Source organism: Gavia stellata, chromosome Z (genome assembly GCF_030936135.1).
Source record: "Gavia stellata isolate bGavSte3 chromosome Z, bGavSte3.hap2, whole genome shotgun sequence".
Classification (NCBI taxonomy): domain Eukaryota; kingdom Metazoa; phylum Chordata; class Aves; order Gaviiformes; family Gaviidae; genus Gavia; species Gavia stellata.
The window spans coordinates 35,626,196-35,641,730 of NC_082637.1; the positions used below are offsets into that span (position 1 = coordinate 35,626,196).

Genomic DNA, 15,535 nt, shown 5'->3' on the forward strand with positions numbered 1-15,535 from the left:
AATTTTAGGTTGTTCTAGGTAATGGTCTTCTATTACCATACAAACATATGGCAATCTGCACCACCACTACTCCTATTTTCATCAAGCAAAGTATCAAAACCTGAATGCTCTAGACTTCAGGAAACTTAAATTTGGATCCAGAGCTCATTCTCACTGGCATCTCAATAACAGTCTGAACTCAGTCTGAATAAAACCAAAGCTTTCAAAAAACCTGGATCTCAATTCTTCATTTTTATCCACCTTCTCTTTTTCCAATACCTTTAGCAAAGCTGCAACAGCCTCTTGGTTAGCATTTCGAACATCTTCTCCATTCACTGTCAATATCTGGTCTCCTTGCATCAATCTCCCATCTGTATCTGCTATTCCTCCTTTGACGATGTCTGACACAAACACCCCCGTATCGTTTCTGCAAATACACACGTAGATTTTGTATTACAGTATTGTTTGAGGGCCATTTTTATGGCTTGCTGTTGGGAACACAATGAACATTGTCTCATTTTTCTGTTGAGTAATGTTGGGCTAGTTCCTCTAGGAATGGCCAATTAGCTTAGGCACAAAAATGTCATTACAGCCTTCAAGCCCACAGAATCTGAGCACTAGACCACAGCAGAAACATGAGCATGCCCAGCAAGTCCCATTGACTTTCGAGGTACATTCACACCTTTTCCCAACAATACTCAGACCAAGGCCTTTGCCAGGCTTCTTTTGGAGCTCTATATTTAGTACATCATACATGTCTTCCTCCTTGTACTGGGCCTCATCTCTGTACACAGTCAGACGAACTTTTTGAGGAGTCTGTCGGAGGACATTAATTGCTTCGTCGTGTGTTGCATTCCTGAGGTCAATCCCGTTCACCTGCAATGAAATCATACAATGATAAAGCGTGCAGGACTTTCCAGCAGACAAATAGAAGTTGCCTAGCTAGCAAATTATAATAAAAATGACCAAAGAAATCACCACACCTCTAATATCTGATCCCCTGCCCACAGTCTCCCATCTTTAGATGCTGCTCCTTCTTCATATACTTCATGGATAATAATTGCTCCCTGTGGATAAATAAAACAAAAATAAATTGCATGTTGAAAGAACATGCCCCTAGTTTGAACCAAGAGCATCTGAAAATTCCTACTATTCATCAGTGATAAACAAAACAGTCAGAAGTATGATGAACAAATTACCAAAATATTTAAGAAGTTCATTTATACTTTCAATTTTAAAAGTGCTTTTTTCTCTTTTTTTTTTTCCTTTCTTTTTCCTTTTTTTTTTTTCCATGAACAGGTATTTTTGGTATCTTTTATAAATGCTACAGGAACAGATGAAGAAAAAATCTCTTCTATCAGACATTTTAATTTCATTATTGTTATTTCACTTGAGTGACACACATATTTTTGCAACCAACCAGCAAAGTGTCTGCTCCTCCAACAATGCTCAGACCAAGACCTGTCCGTCCTTTGGAGATATCAATGGTTGTTTCACATCCAGGAATGATGGGACAAGTAGCTGGGTCAGAGGCTAACGTGGCTGGAGTTGAAGATCTGCTTGTATCTAAAACAACAATTAAATATCCTGGTTACAGTAAGAGGGCTCCATATTAGAAAAGTGACCTTAAAACTGCATTTTGAGAGTTCATTTATAGTTCTACAGCAACAGCTGACCTACAGAGAATGATGCTGCCAACTGTCCCTCAGACAAGTACTATCCTGTAGCTTTAATTGCAGTTGTCCTGGTTTTATATCATCAAGTACCTGGATCACAGTTTTGAGTTTACTGATAAAATATCAGACACAATGTGCTGTATTTGTACTATCAAATCCACTTGTATAGTCTGGATAGCCAAAGAAGCTATTGTACACAACAGATTCTATTTAGGATAGAATTTAATCTAAACATCTATACCAGCAACTATGCAATGCAGATCAGAGATACATGATGTACATAGTATGGATTAAATACATGGATTCAAGGATGTCAGCCCTGTACTTTTGTAACGGGTCAAGTCAAGGTCCATCTAACTAAATATTCTGTCCCAGACTCAGATCTGTACCGTAAGAAAGAATGTTAAGTATGAATCAAACATAGTGATATTTCACAAGTCCAGCAATCCACAGTCAAGTCAAAGATTTTATACACATCATTATATATAGTGGCCCTCAAGAAGAACTTTTTTACACCAGTACAACTTTTAACTGGCCACTGACACAGCTTTTGGAAGCAGTAAGTTTTATGGTGTAAATATACATTCCCATAGTGCAAACATAGATGTCATCCTTACGTAGCAATTTATCTGTAAATTCAGTACCTCTGGTATGTCACAAATGGATCTTTGCTTCAGTATTTTAGTCAGTTCTGAATCCTTCAAATAAAAAAAAAGCTAAAAATACTGGGAGGAGATACTGTGTAGCATCGAATCAGCAATCGAAATGTCTGGAATGTTCAGATTATCTCTACTATTGATGTCCTCGGTGCTTTGAAGAAACACCAAAATTACATTTTTTCCGGAAAGTAAAAACAGGCATCTAAACCCTTTTGAGGCACTTTAAAAAGGCACTGATTAAAAGAAGTTTCACTGAAACTAACAAAGGACTTGACCATTCAGAAATACTCATTTATGTTAGACAAATCCTTAGGTACAGTGTGAGTAATAGGTCTTGCAGGAGCAGTAAGCCTCAAAAGTAAGAGTCTTGGCCTCTGAAGGGCAATTAAGACGTTTTAAGGGTAAAGCTTCTGTGTGAGTATAGAACAGGTTACTTAACTGCTCTGTTATGCAAGTTCTTTGTGTGTATGATAAGCAACTGCTCATGCTTAGTTCAAGCTAAGTAGGGGAGTCAAGGCTTAAGTATAATTCTACCCAGAAGCCGTAAAATGTACATGAAATACATGAACTGCAGAACTGGAAGTGAGTCTTGGTATGCCAGGTCGACCTCATCTAGATAGCTGCATCAGTACTGGGCCAAAAATTGACTACATAGCACTGCTGGAAACACCGAAGTTGGTGTAGAGATGTAGTAGAAATCAGACCAATAGGGAAAAAATAGTTAGGGATGGGTTGCTTATTTGGAAGGCGTCTGTGCAGAGAACACAATGTGCAGGGGCAGCAAAAAGGTGGGGTCGGTAAAAGAAAGATGGGGAATAAATTATGGAGAACCAAGACGAGGGAGATCTTTCAGTCGGGTTGTTGATGCCTGTAGGTGGTAGTGAAGCCAAGCTGCAATCACAAATCCCCAGGATACTGGAGGAAGCACTGCTGAAATTTCCATCAGGTCTTTATCCCTAAGACCTGGTGTGGCAGGGTGGAGATGGAAGGGATAGACTTAGACAAAGCAATAGATTTTACCCTAAAACTAAATGCAGAAGGGAAGGCAACAGACTTATCACCTAGTAGGTCTCCCTGTAGATCTCCCTTGTGTTTCTTAAGATTTCTTTATAGTAGTATAATTGTGTATCAATACTACTGCTAGTAATAAGCAATAGAAACATGACTCAGTAATACTTGCAGTGATGTACATATAAATTAACTACAATGTACGCATTACTCAATTAAGTTATTATTAGCTTCTTAGTAGTTTGTTGCTTAATGAATAACCATCATCAATCAGTCACAACTTGACTCTCCACTCTAAAGAGGGAGAGTCAAACGTGGCTAGTCATAAATGGCAAGACAGTCTCAACCATTCCCCTGTTCTAGCAAAGATGACGTGACTTTTCTCCCTCATTTAAAGGAATGCCACCCACTTAGTTCTAGACAACCATGAGAGAGGCACCTGCTGCACAGCCTTTGGGAGGGAGGATGAAATCCCTCCATCCTCCCACCTGTACAACAGGCCAGCGGAAACTAACTCTTGCCTTTCAAGAGTTAGGTCTTCGGTGTGGAGCCTCGCAGATTTATTTAGACGGATCTGTAGTCCATAAGTACTAGAAAGTGCAACTCAGAAGACAGCTGAGTGCATACAAAAAGAGAAAACTTGTTTACAAGCTGGGTCTTCATTGTTATGTCACAACCCCAGTGAAGATAAATACTCAAGGAGAACCTTACTTTTGACTGCTTCTGGTTCTGGTGAGCTGGAAGAAGGGACAGTTGCTGGTGGCTGCATATTCCTCCTCTCTGCTGGGGCAGTGCTGGAAGGGACTGGTGCTGCAGTCAGATTACCTGTCTCTGCTGAGTTGATTGTAAGCCTCACCATAGTTTTAGATGTCTTCAGGAGACTAATAAACTGAATGATAAAGAGAAAAGCTGGTGAAGAGTGTAGTTGGACTGTTCAGTTGTAAAACAACGATAAAGTGGAAGAACTGTTCTGCAAACTGGAGCTACAAGTCACAATCCTACAGGTTTTCTTGGTAATGAACAAAGACAAATATTGATATTTCTTATAAGAAACAGCAATAGAGTTAACTGTGGGACAGACCTGGCTGAGGTTAATCAAGCAGCTTCTGTGAAACTTAGCCGAACTATGCCAGACAAGAATGTGGCAGTCTTTTGATGGCTTCTCTGGACAAAATACTATGTTTATAGCAATTATTAGAAAAATTGGAAAAACTAGTATTGTCTTTAAATGCTTGGGTGGAGCCCAATTCTGATCCCACAGAAGTCAATGCCAAAACATCTGCTGATTTAAATAAATGTGCTACTGCCATCCTAGCTCCTTAATCAGATGCACGGCTGGAAGGAAAACCTGAAAATATTATCTAAACTATGGAAGGGAGAGAAGGACACTAAGGTGTAACGCAAAATCTAATTTAAGGGGATACTGAAAAAAATTCAAAATTAATTTCCATCTCACAGAAAAGACACCAAATCCTCCTGAGACTTAACATTTCAGTAGAATCAGAAGTATTTTCAGAAATTACTTACTCAATCTGTCTCCTCTTCCAAAGCCTGCCTACTTCCCTGCAGATAACTTCACTATCTCTTACTCATTTACTGCTTCAGAGAAAGCAGCACATCAAAAGGTAAGATGGATGTTCTCCTAATTGCCCTTTAACAAACAGAAAGTGATCTTCTCATGCCTAAAGAATCACTTTTCTTGGTAGCAAGGCAGGTGCTAGAAAAAATCCCTCCTTCATTCATTACAGAATCCAAATTGAATTTACAGAGCTAGAAGTTTAGAAATAAATGTTGTTGTTTAGGAATAGAGATGGTTTTCTCCAAAGGGTTGAAATACTGAGTTTGGAATATAATGAGGCCCTTATTACAGACATTCCCCATGTATAAGCACAGTTCATGACCTGATTTACCACTGATGAAACTCACCTATGTAAATTTACACATATTAATTTTACTGGTTCTAATACTTTTAAAGTGGAGTAGCTATGAAAAGTCATTATTAAGCGATAGTTCATAGCTTTTATCCCACAACTAAGTGCCTCTCAGTCATCAGATCTGAACCACAGAGGGGAAAAAAAAAAATCACATTTGTAGCATGGAGATAGATGATTCATGAAGGGCATTAATGTAAAATTGCAGCTAAACTTTAAATTCAGGCTTTAGCTTATTCTGCAGTAGTTTCTTTATCCAGACAATGCCTGTGGATCTTTGGTCCTTTAGCCGGCTTTGAAAATGAAGTCGGAGTATAGTCACAAAAACCTCACTGCTTTGTTTAAGACACAATCATCTCCTACATTAAGTGGTGTGATTTCTGCAACATTCCTGACACTTCAGAAGCACCTTTTCTACTGGATATCCCACAACAATTTCATCATCCACTGCCAGGATGTGATCTCCAACTTTGATTCGTCCATCCTGGAAACAACACAGAATACAAAATATGAGCTCTGGATGCTACTCTAAAAACATTTTTCATTCCCTATTTGGATTTTAAATTTTTTCACACCTTTGCTGCTGCACCATGATCTGTTAAGCTCTTAATAACTACTCCATTAATTGTGTCTTCTTCACTAATGGCAATTCCCAAGCCTCCTTGATCCTGAAGCAAACAGAAAAATGCAAATGGTTAGGTAGTGTGTTTATCAAAATGTTAGAATACATTCATTAAAGACTAGTGAAGCCTACAGACATAACAAAAGGTCTGGTTTTCACAATGCATCAGTATTTTTGTTTTAAACTAATCTATTTTTGAAATAGATTTTGCCAACCTACAAACAGTATATTGGCTACCAAGATAAATCTGAAACACTTCCTAATTCAAAACCACTCCTTTGAAACTTAAAAGATCAATTGTGATTCAGTTGTTAAACTCATAAGTAGGAGTAAGAAACACAAAATATTTGGAAACTACAAACTGAGGTAAATAAAACTGCATGATATAGCTTAAATTCATTATTTGAAACCAGAGAAAAAGTACACGCAGGAGTGGAAAATACAGAGGGTGGAAAAATGTATGGTCTTCCTGTGAAATTAGTAAATGTTAGTCGCAGAGTGAAATCTCCCTAATGCTTTCACCTAGAATTAAATCATCTGCATACCATCATCTGTAAGATAGTCTCCTGGTTAATAATGGGAGGGTAGATGCCTTCCAAGGTGAAATATTCAGCAACAGTCCGCAAGTCTCTATCCTTATGTCCACTGAATGCAACTGTCTTCTCCATGTCAATAAGCAGGAGCAGCAATTTTTCCACCCTCCTTTGGCAGTTTCATAGTTACAGAACACCTGGCCATTTTCTCCCAGCTGCACAATTTCCACTAAATACGCATGTTGTTTCGGGGATTTCATGCTTATAATCTGCTAATTCATTTACTTTGAACCACTAAGGCTATGATTTTACCTGAGGCACCATCAGCAGCTAGTTACCACAAGTTCTGCAAATAGGACAAGAGGTGACTCCTTCCAGAGACACAGAGCAATTGGTAAATTTATGTGAGGTTAAAGAGACTCATGAGGTTGCCAAAGACAGTCATTGTGTCAGGAAAACTTTGGGGTCCGTTCACAAATAGGAAGAGAAGACCTCTAGAAATTTCTATTCTGACTTCCAATAAGTAAGGGACAAAGTTTGTTTGCCGTAAGAGGGACTCCACTACAAAAAAGCAAGCTAGTGAATAAAATGTGGCTGACGCAAATTTATTTTTCAGTACATACCTTAGGGAGTTCCACATACTGAATGTTTTTACAGGAACTGAAGTCAGTACAAGCACTGGCGTTTGCAGCACTGATATCAATCTAATAGAAAATGAAACCACAACTGTGAGCAACTATATTCAACATTTTGCATTAAAACAAAGCAGCACACAAACAATTAAAGTGGGTCTGATTATTTTCTGGATTTATTTTAACTGCTATAACCCTATTCATGGGAATGTTAGATTTACTTCATAGTTTAGATGAACATAAAGTAAAAGTGAATTGAGCACAGCTGTACTAAATTTAGCAGCTTTATTAAAATCTCATTTGTTTTTCCCTTGGATTTCTCTTTCTTTTGTATTATTTGCTAAGCAGACAGGGCAATCCTCTATCCACAAAAACATTAGTATCTCAGTCAAATGAGAAAAATAAAAATTTACCTCTTGACATTGAAGTGTCCCTGAAGTACACTGTGAAGCCTCTACTGATTTTGCAGGGCAAACAGCCATCTGATTTACTGCATCTTTATTTCTACAATAGATTCAGTTAAAGAATGTAGTAAGTAAGTAGTAATACAGCACCGTATTTCTTACAACAAGTTTAAGTCTAGGTCTTTCTTTTACTTTATTTCTGGCACTCATAATGCAAATATCAAAACAGAAAACACAAGACATATTTAACAATTACTAAGAACTGGGTTCAAAAGTACATCTACCTTACCTAAATTAACAATAAAACAGAAACACTCTCTGCAAAACTTCAGCATATTAAAAATAAGCCCTTTTAGCCAAACCTTTAACCAGAACTTGCCTGATAAAGATTATTTTTACTTTAGATGGTGCACATTTGATTATTGAGGAAGCATTCTGATGAGTCCTTCCGTAGAGTATTTGCCCATTTATCTATACAAAAGAAGGTAGCAATTATTTCTCAAAATATTTTAATTCCCTTAAACTAATTTTTAAGCCTTATAAAAATCCATTATCCCACATCACTGGCTAAAGAAGAAATTGTATCAAAGTAACAGACTATGTTGTGTCCTGCTCTCACTTCCTTCTTCCAGTAAAAAATTCCTTATAGTTTGATTTCAGACTAACACTGTCACAGTGATAAAAATGTCATTCTCTGAGTCATAGTGGGTTGACTTGGCACATCATCTATTTCCATTTGCCGTTGATCACCTCATGACTGATGTGGTAATAAAGCAGGGCCATGGGAAATTCTAACCATAACAAATAAATGACTCACTTATATCCAGCAATAAGATTGCTATTATTTATCAAATATCAGCTCTGAGCCAGGCACTTTAAACACAGGAGTCTGAACACTGGTGCATTTACAATTTGAAGATTTGACCTGACAATCATTATCATTTGGCAGAGCAGACTCACTGATACCCCTTAAAGCTCCTATGATTCAGATATGATTGGAGGTATCAGTGTGAATTTGCAGAACAAAGCCATTATTCACTCGCATTTTATTAGTTGTATTTGTTCTTGGAAATGGAAAACTGAAGTGCAGAAGTCTGCTCGAAAGGGGAAATGATTGGAAAAGGACAGCTTGGACCTACACAAAGGGAAAATAATGCAATACACACCGAGGTAGTACTAACAGAAGCAGAGAAACAGCTAACAGTGAGCAACAGACGCAAGACACTGAACTGAGGGTTGAGCATAACAGCAACCACTCAGCACCCACGCAGGCTATGTCCACGAGGCATGGTCACAGGGATACTGAGCCCGGTCATTTATACTGGAGGTGACAATCCAGATGCAGCACTGCTTCCAGTGTTTGCCACGGGCTTGTGAAGAATGATGGTCAGGGTGTCAGCTGGGAGAGGGTCATGGCCCGGCACCGCTGATGGACAGCTACTTGGGAACATAAGGGGCAAGCTCAGATGTCTCCTCTCACAAGAGGTTGAGACAATCTCTTAGCATTAGTTTGCAGATTTACAGCGTGGACAGGAAGCAAGGAATCACATGAGAGCAGATTCAGCCAGATGTGTTTCAATGAGTTCTGAGGATACTCAGCATCTGCAACAGCAAGGTTTTAAAAACAGACTTTTTAACTGATTCAAGGGAACTGTCTAGCAGGTAACATTGGACTCTGCAATTAACGTGTCCGTCCATGAGACTAGGTCCACAGTGCCACAAATCCCTTAGTTTCTCTCCTAGCCTGCAACTGCCAGCCTACATCGTTTACTCTCTCAGTGTCTCCCTCAAGCTTTGTTCAGTCTCACCATTCCCTTGCTGTGCCATCTCTCCAGTACATCCTCAAACACCTCCACATACAGTTTTGAAGTTACACAAAGCATTTCTGTGAGCATAATGTTACCTACTGCTATCAGAAAGAACGGGAAAAGGTGTAGCAGAGAATACATCTACAAGTATCATCAACTCAACTGAGGTAATGTAAAAATATACTTTATGCTCATATACATATTGGGAATGTTAGCTGCACATTCAGCATCTGGGTCCCTCCATAAAGCCACTAGAAAACAGCCCAAATGTGTCATGAGATAAAAGTCCATAATACAAATGGACCTGTTCCTGTTTCCCAGATTTAATTTCCATTTTATATGTTACACAGCATTAAAATATTCTGATATTATCACACTTCCAGTAGACAGGGAAGTAATTAGAAAGTGTGGAGCACTCCACAAATGCATGGACTTCAGTATTTTCCATGGTCTGGAACGCATTGCCCTTCCATACATCTCTGTAACCCAGAAACTGCTGTCACCCCCATTTTTATCCATTTTAAATACACACACACCCCTTTACTGAGTACTACTATAATCAGGAAAAATATCCCAGCTGCAACTATTTGGCATACACCAGAATGAAAATCTGGTAGCATAGTGATGTCAACTTGGATAACTTGGGGATTTCAAAGTCCACTGAAGAACATCTACATTGCAGCAAAAATCTAACATTTTAATGCATTTTAAGTCAGTATGTTTGGGTTTCAGTATAAATTGCAAAAACTCACCTCTAGTAACTCATCTGCAATCTGTAACCTGCCATCTTTGCCAGCCGCTCCATTTGGATCAATTCCCACTATAAAGACACTCATCCTGGATCGGTCTTTGTTACCAGCAAGACTAAGTCCCAGACCTGTCCTCCCTTTTTCCAGCTCAATCATGTGTAGCTCCCCCGGCAGATTTCCATAGCGCTGCACGATCTTTTCTAAATGTAGAAGTGTGGGCAGCAGAGGTTGGATTTACATTAGAAAGTTTCACAAGTTACCGAGAGAGTCAAGATCAGTGTCCAGTGGGCAGTATCTAACAGAAGAACCCCAAACTGGATGAGAAAATTTTAAGTGTAGGCCACGCTTTCTTCTAAGCTAAGCCTTAGGTGATTTATAATAATATTTCTAGTTCCTTGTTTTCCTTCTAACTTTGGAAAACATCAAAAGCTCTCTTAAAAAAATACTTTTCACACATGAAATCAATAATTTTCCCTCCAGTAACACCTTCAGGTAACAGAAGCTATCATATCAATCACTGCCATCAGTTACCTAGAAGTACACTGAAGTTCTTCAAGTAGTCCTACATGTGAAACAGTGAATCTGGACCATGAAAGAAAACAGAGATTCAAGTGCAATGAAGAAGAACAGATTAGTTTTATATTTCACCATGTGCATCTGATCAAGCACAACTGAAAGCTGGCAGCAACATTTAACACCCGAACCACGAAGCACATGAGAAAGAAGCAGTTCAAACTGGATCCCCCGTATCTTCTGCTACAGTGCTATTTCAGCGCTGAATATTTCAAACATTATCACAAAGGATAAACTCACTCCAGCTGTAACCGAACTCATCCTCCTTCTCCACATTCTCTGGGACTCTGCTAGAAGCTGACTGTGCAACATCACAGCTCATTCCTGAAAATCCTGAAGGAGGGGGCAGAGGCAAGTTACAATGCGAAGTCTTTTCTGGCTCTAAATCGGACTGACCAAATGCCTGTGGAGAATAAGAAAAATGCAGTGGCTGAGCAGATACAGACTCTGTGCAGGGCAAAGTAGTATACAAAAACATTGAAATGGCATTGACTATGGCTTTGAAGTTTAAATACCAAGCAGCTGGAATTCTAAATTAATAACACTGCACAGAAAGGCTGCAAGAGATCAAAGATAGAAACAAACACCAGGCCAGGTAAGAGATAACATCACTCCAAAATGTATTCAGAAGCAAATAGACTCACAATAAAAGCCCAATTCAGTAAAGTTTTATGTGCCACTTTACATTTCAGAAAAAGTCTCTTACGAAAACTCAAGTGATTTTTTTTTAATGCCATATTTCTAGAAGACTTCTACTTCATCTGATTTTTAAAAGCCACCCCATATAATTTCTTCCTATGATACACTTTGGAAGCCAAATAGGAGGAAACAAAAAGGAAACAAAGAACTTTGTGCTTTCAAAAATGCCTCAAGAAAAAAAGAAAATAACTGGTGTATTAACTGAAAAAGGGCAATTTAAAAGCAAATGAAACAGACGGTAACTGAACAAATCCACAGTAACTGGACTTTTTCAGTCTTATTTACTGGTTTCCTATAAGCTGCACAGGGGATATCAAATGAAGGAGGATACAAATTAAATCACGAAGGAGAAAAATACTTTTGGTTTTGACATATGTAGTCTACTCATATTCACAAAAAGTTAAAAGTATAAACACATGACTACTGCAATATAATGGTGAAACACCCAAATCCACAATCTGGCAAGCCTCCATTCAAGCTAGTTTCCCTGAGGAATACGGACTGTGATCAGGGATTTGGCTAAGTGTTTGTAATTTATATCATTTTAGTCAGAGTAAACATGTAGGCAAGAAACACGTGTCTGAATTATCATCATTCTGAAGCTCATGCATGCCCAAGAGACTTTGATACTTGGCAGATCGGCTATTGATGTAAGCAACAAAAACTTCAGAAGAAAACCAAGTATTTTCCAACATTAGGATTTTCAGGTGTTGCCCTAGCTTCATAGTCCTGTTCTCATCATTTCAGCTTTCATTACCTCCATTAGCAAAAATTTTAATACAGTATCTCAGATGGTGTCTCTGGGTTCCAAAAACACTGAGACAATTTCTTCATCAGAGGCAACAGTGAAATGGATAACTACATACACCTTGAAAGACTTCAATCTGCTTTAAATTGAAAGTGTTGAAAAAACTAGAAAGGTACCAATTTAGTCATACTGAGATTTAAGGAAAGTCCCATCTTTCAGGGAAAATGAGTTACCTTCATTCTCTGTATATTCCAAAGATTTAAAGAAAATGCAACTGCCCTATATCAGTTCCCTCATTCTGCTTCTGCCTGAAAAAGACTTTTCTTTCATTCAGGAACTTGTTCTAGGAGCTTAACTAAGAAGTAATTAAATGTCAAAAGTGTGGGAAGTTTTAATATGGCATCCAAGACAATCATTTATATAAAAAACTGCCATATAAACACCATATGATTTTTTTGTATAATTATATCAGACACATTGATCTGTGCTTCAAATCTAAGACAATACCATCCTGCTGAGATGATACATTGCGTCACTAAAATTCATGTAGGAATTTACAGTTACTCTAAAACAAGCTAATAGTTACAGGGCAGACATAAACCTCAACTGAAGCAGAAAAATTCTAGCAAAGACATTGTTACCCATCAGAATCAAAGTAGGGTGGAAACACTACTTAATAACAGTCGAAGTAATTTTTCATGATTAAAAATTCATGTATCTACCATGGAGAAACGTTGGTGACAGACCTCTACCTCAAGGAGGGGTGAAGGGGAGAGTCGTTCTAGAAACACTTATTTTTCAGGGTGTTTCCTAGAGTTTTAACTAGAAAGCTACATAACATACTGAAATAATGAGGAAATACAGTGTGAGAGCAGACCAGATCAGCAGACCTTACAGTAGTCTCTGTGTTTTAAAACCAAAATTAACATATCACTTTAGTGGTACTCTTGGTAAATGACAGTGTCCAAAAACTTTGCAAAATTAAAGAAAACATGAACAAAAAAAAAGAAAAAAATGCTGTCAAGGACGTCTGGAAGATCTATAAGGTGTGGATAAGGTGTGGATGCATGGCTACATCCTGACAGATTAGCACTTATGAACTGCAGCCACCATAATCTGATTGACAAAAAAATGCTTCTTTCTGTACCTCTGTGCACGTGTACATAAATCTGAACATGTCTGACGTTTAAGGAAGTACTGAAACAAAAGTAAAAGCAAGGCTCCTTCCTGAGAAAGGTAACAAGGGTGTTAGAATGCCATTTGGGCAGAGGGGACCACATCCTGCCTCCAGAACTCAGCCTGACACACATGCACCACCACCAGCAGAAGCTGGCCCCCGCAGTTTACACACACATAAGACTTTTGCTCCCTGAATCGGGCCACGCAAAAAAACCTAAAATGCTTTAACTCATGAAATACTTTCAGCGTGCCACAGCACAGTATTTCATCTAAAATGCAAAGCATCAGACAGTGCATGAATCCATTTGGCTACCAGGGTCACTCTGATCACAGCCAAGCAAATATTAAAAATGGCAGCAAGTTTGGAGCAGTATCACTTCCAACAAAGGAGGCACATGCAGAGGAAGAAGCAATACTCCAGAAGGCATCACAGGCCATGTACAAATGTACAGCACACATACGGTAGAACCCACTCACTGGAATCAAGACAAACCTTGAATGGTGTGGGAGCAAAAGGGTTAGTTGGGGAACAACGGAAGGTAACCCTAATTGGATTCGATACCTCCTACAGTAACAGAAAACAGCAATCCACATGTTACAGCACTTTTGGCAATACACAGCATTATTAATGAATAACTCAATTTCAATTATGTATTCATTTTACTAACTGCAGCAACTTTAATAAATGGACAAAAGTATTTAAGGAGTTATTGAGGACCCTGATTCAGTAAAGTTTCTTAGTGTTCAGCAGAAGAGGACAGAGATGTCAAGAGGCCATTCTTATCTCAATGTTAAAAAAGGAATTATGCAGAAACTGCAAAAACATTACATTTTCTCTAAAAATATGTGCAATTTTTTCAGAAATACTTTTGAAAATATAGAACGTACAAGCCATCATTTATATTACGCTTCTACTCCCTTTGCTCAGAAATGTAACAAACACAAAATACAGATTTCAAAAACACACATGCAATTATACACCATCATTGCATAAATGTTCGTTGTACATTCAATATATTTGACAACGTGGGAAAACAGACAAAGGGCACAATCACTCCCAAGATGTATAACCAGCTAGAAATTATTTTATTAATTCAGAAATGCATGCACATAAGAATTAAGCCTTTATTTATTATTGTGTTAGAGGTTAATTCAGTTCCCAATATGAATAACATGCAGTAAGCACTAACCACAAAAACCAGAATCTAACTTTTTTCTTATTTCCAAAGATGTCAGCATCCTGTTCATGGTGCATTAAAAGAATTTTCAAGAAGCAAAGGGAAAGTATTTTACAGCATCATGAAACAAAAGCTGCCAATGTTTTTTTCATGCAAAAAGAAAAAAGACATATAAAAGCTGTAAAGTCCTAACCACATAAAAAGAAAATTAAGTACATAGTAGCAAAACACCTCATGCTGATGACAGTTACACTCAGGTGGATATTTTAACGTATACCACAGGGACTAATTTTGTAATTGAGAACCTACTCCTTTGGTAGCTCTGATTAGATCAGATTTAGCGGTTATGATTAATGGAGCTGGCATTTTTTAACTTCTCCAAAACTTTTCTACATGCATGCGTGTCTGTGTCTTCTTAATTCACTACACAGAATTTCCACTCCCATCAGCACAATATTTTAGCAAAGCTGGTATAAAAGAATTTAAATGCAGAGAGATGCTAATGGCAAAGAAGCACACATGTAATGTTTGGTGAGTCAAAAGCACACTGTGTCTGTCATCATCCAACCTTGTTAGTGTTGAACTGAGAAGAATCAGCAAACGGGTTAGTGCTGCTGAAGACAGCTGGCCTACAGAAAAGACTGTTCTGTGGCAAAGGCAGGGAAGGGTTCTAAAAGGAAAACATAATAGAAACTAAGCAAAAACATTTTTAAATTAACCCTTTGTGACTCATGAAACAAACCATATTTATTTAGCAGTTTGTGCTAACCAAACAAGGTCCGCTCCCTGCACTTTGCTACAGACACGTGAAGGTAAGCAAAACTGTATTTGCCTTGTATTTGTATCAGCTATGTTTAGCAAAGCACAGAGGAAAAGCCCCAACCCTCGTACCTGTTCTAGCCCACAAAGTGCATAAGGTGCAGAATTCAGCAGCACGAACAACAGAAAATTTACTTGCTGTGCTATTTGTACAGTTTTGTCCAAGCATCTCAGCATACAGGATACTCTTACATATTAGTTAATTATAAAATTGTGCATTTCTGGATTAGAATAAACACAATTCTTTGTAATAATGCAGTAGGTTTAGTTTTATTTCGAAAATCACAGATTAATTCTAATATTTTTATTTACTTCTTGTGGTAACACACTCACTGTGT

General features: G+C 38.1%; 1 protein-coding gene across 1 annotated transcript in view; it reads right to left on the bottom strand.

Moving 5' to 3' along the window:
• MPDZ (multiple PDZ domain crumbs cell polarity complex component) overlaps nt 1–15,535 on the bottom strand; it is an 88,020-nt gene that overhangs the window by 9,966 nt on the left and 62,519 nt on the right. The window contains exons 28-41 of the mRNA XM_059833267.1: nt 14,947–15,048; nt 13,694–13,765; nt 10,815–10,977; nt 10,005–10,201; nt 7,824–7,915; nt 7,454–7,544; nt 7,032–7,112; nt 5,829–5,921; nt 5,663–5,737; nt 4,034–4,211; nt 1,400–1,545; nt 963–1,046; nt 662–855; nt 241–406 (exon numbers count right to left, since the gene is read on the bottom strand). Coding sequence (XP_059689250.1) covers nt 241–406; nt 662–855; nt 963–1,046; nt 1,400–1,545; nt 4,034–4,211; nt 5,663–5,737; nt 5,829–5,921; nt 7,032–7,112; nt 7,454–7,544; nt 7,824–7,915; nt 10,005–10,201; nt 10,815–10,977; nt 13,694–13,765; nt 14,947–15,048 — 1,734 coding nt within the window. The remainder of the gene's footprint in view (nt 1–240; nt 407–661; nt 856–962; nt 1,047–1,399; nt 1,546–4,033; nt 4,212–5,662; nt 5,738–5,828; nt 5,922–7,031; nt 7,113–7,453; nt 7,545–7,823; nt 7,916–10,004; nt 10,202–10,814; nt 10,978–13,693; nt 13,766–14,946; nt 15,049–15,535) is intronic.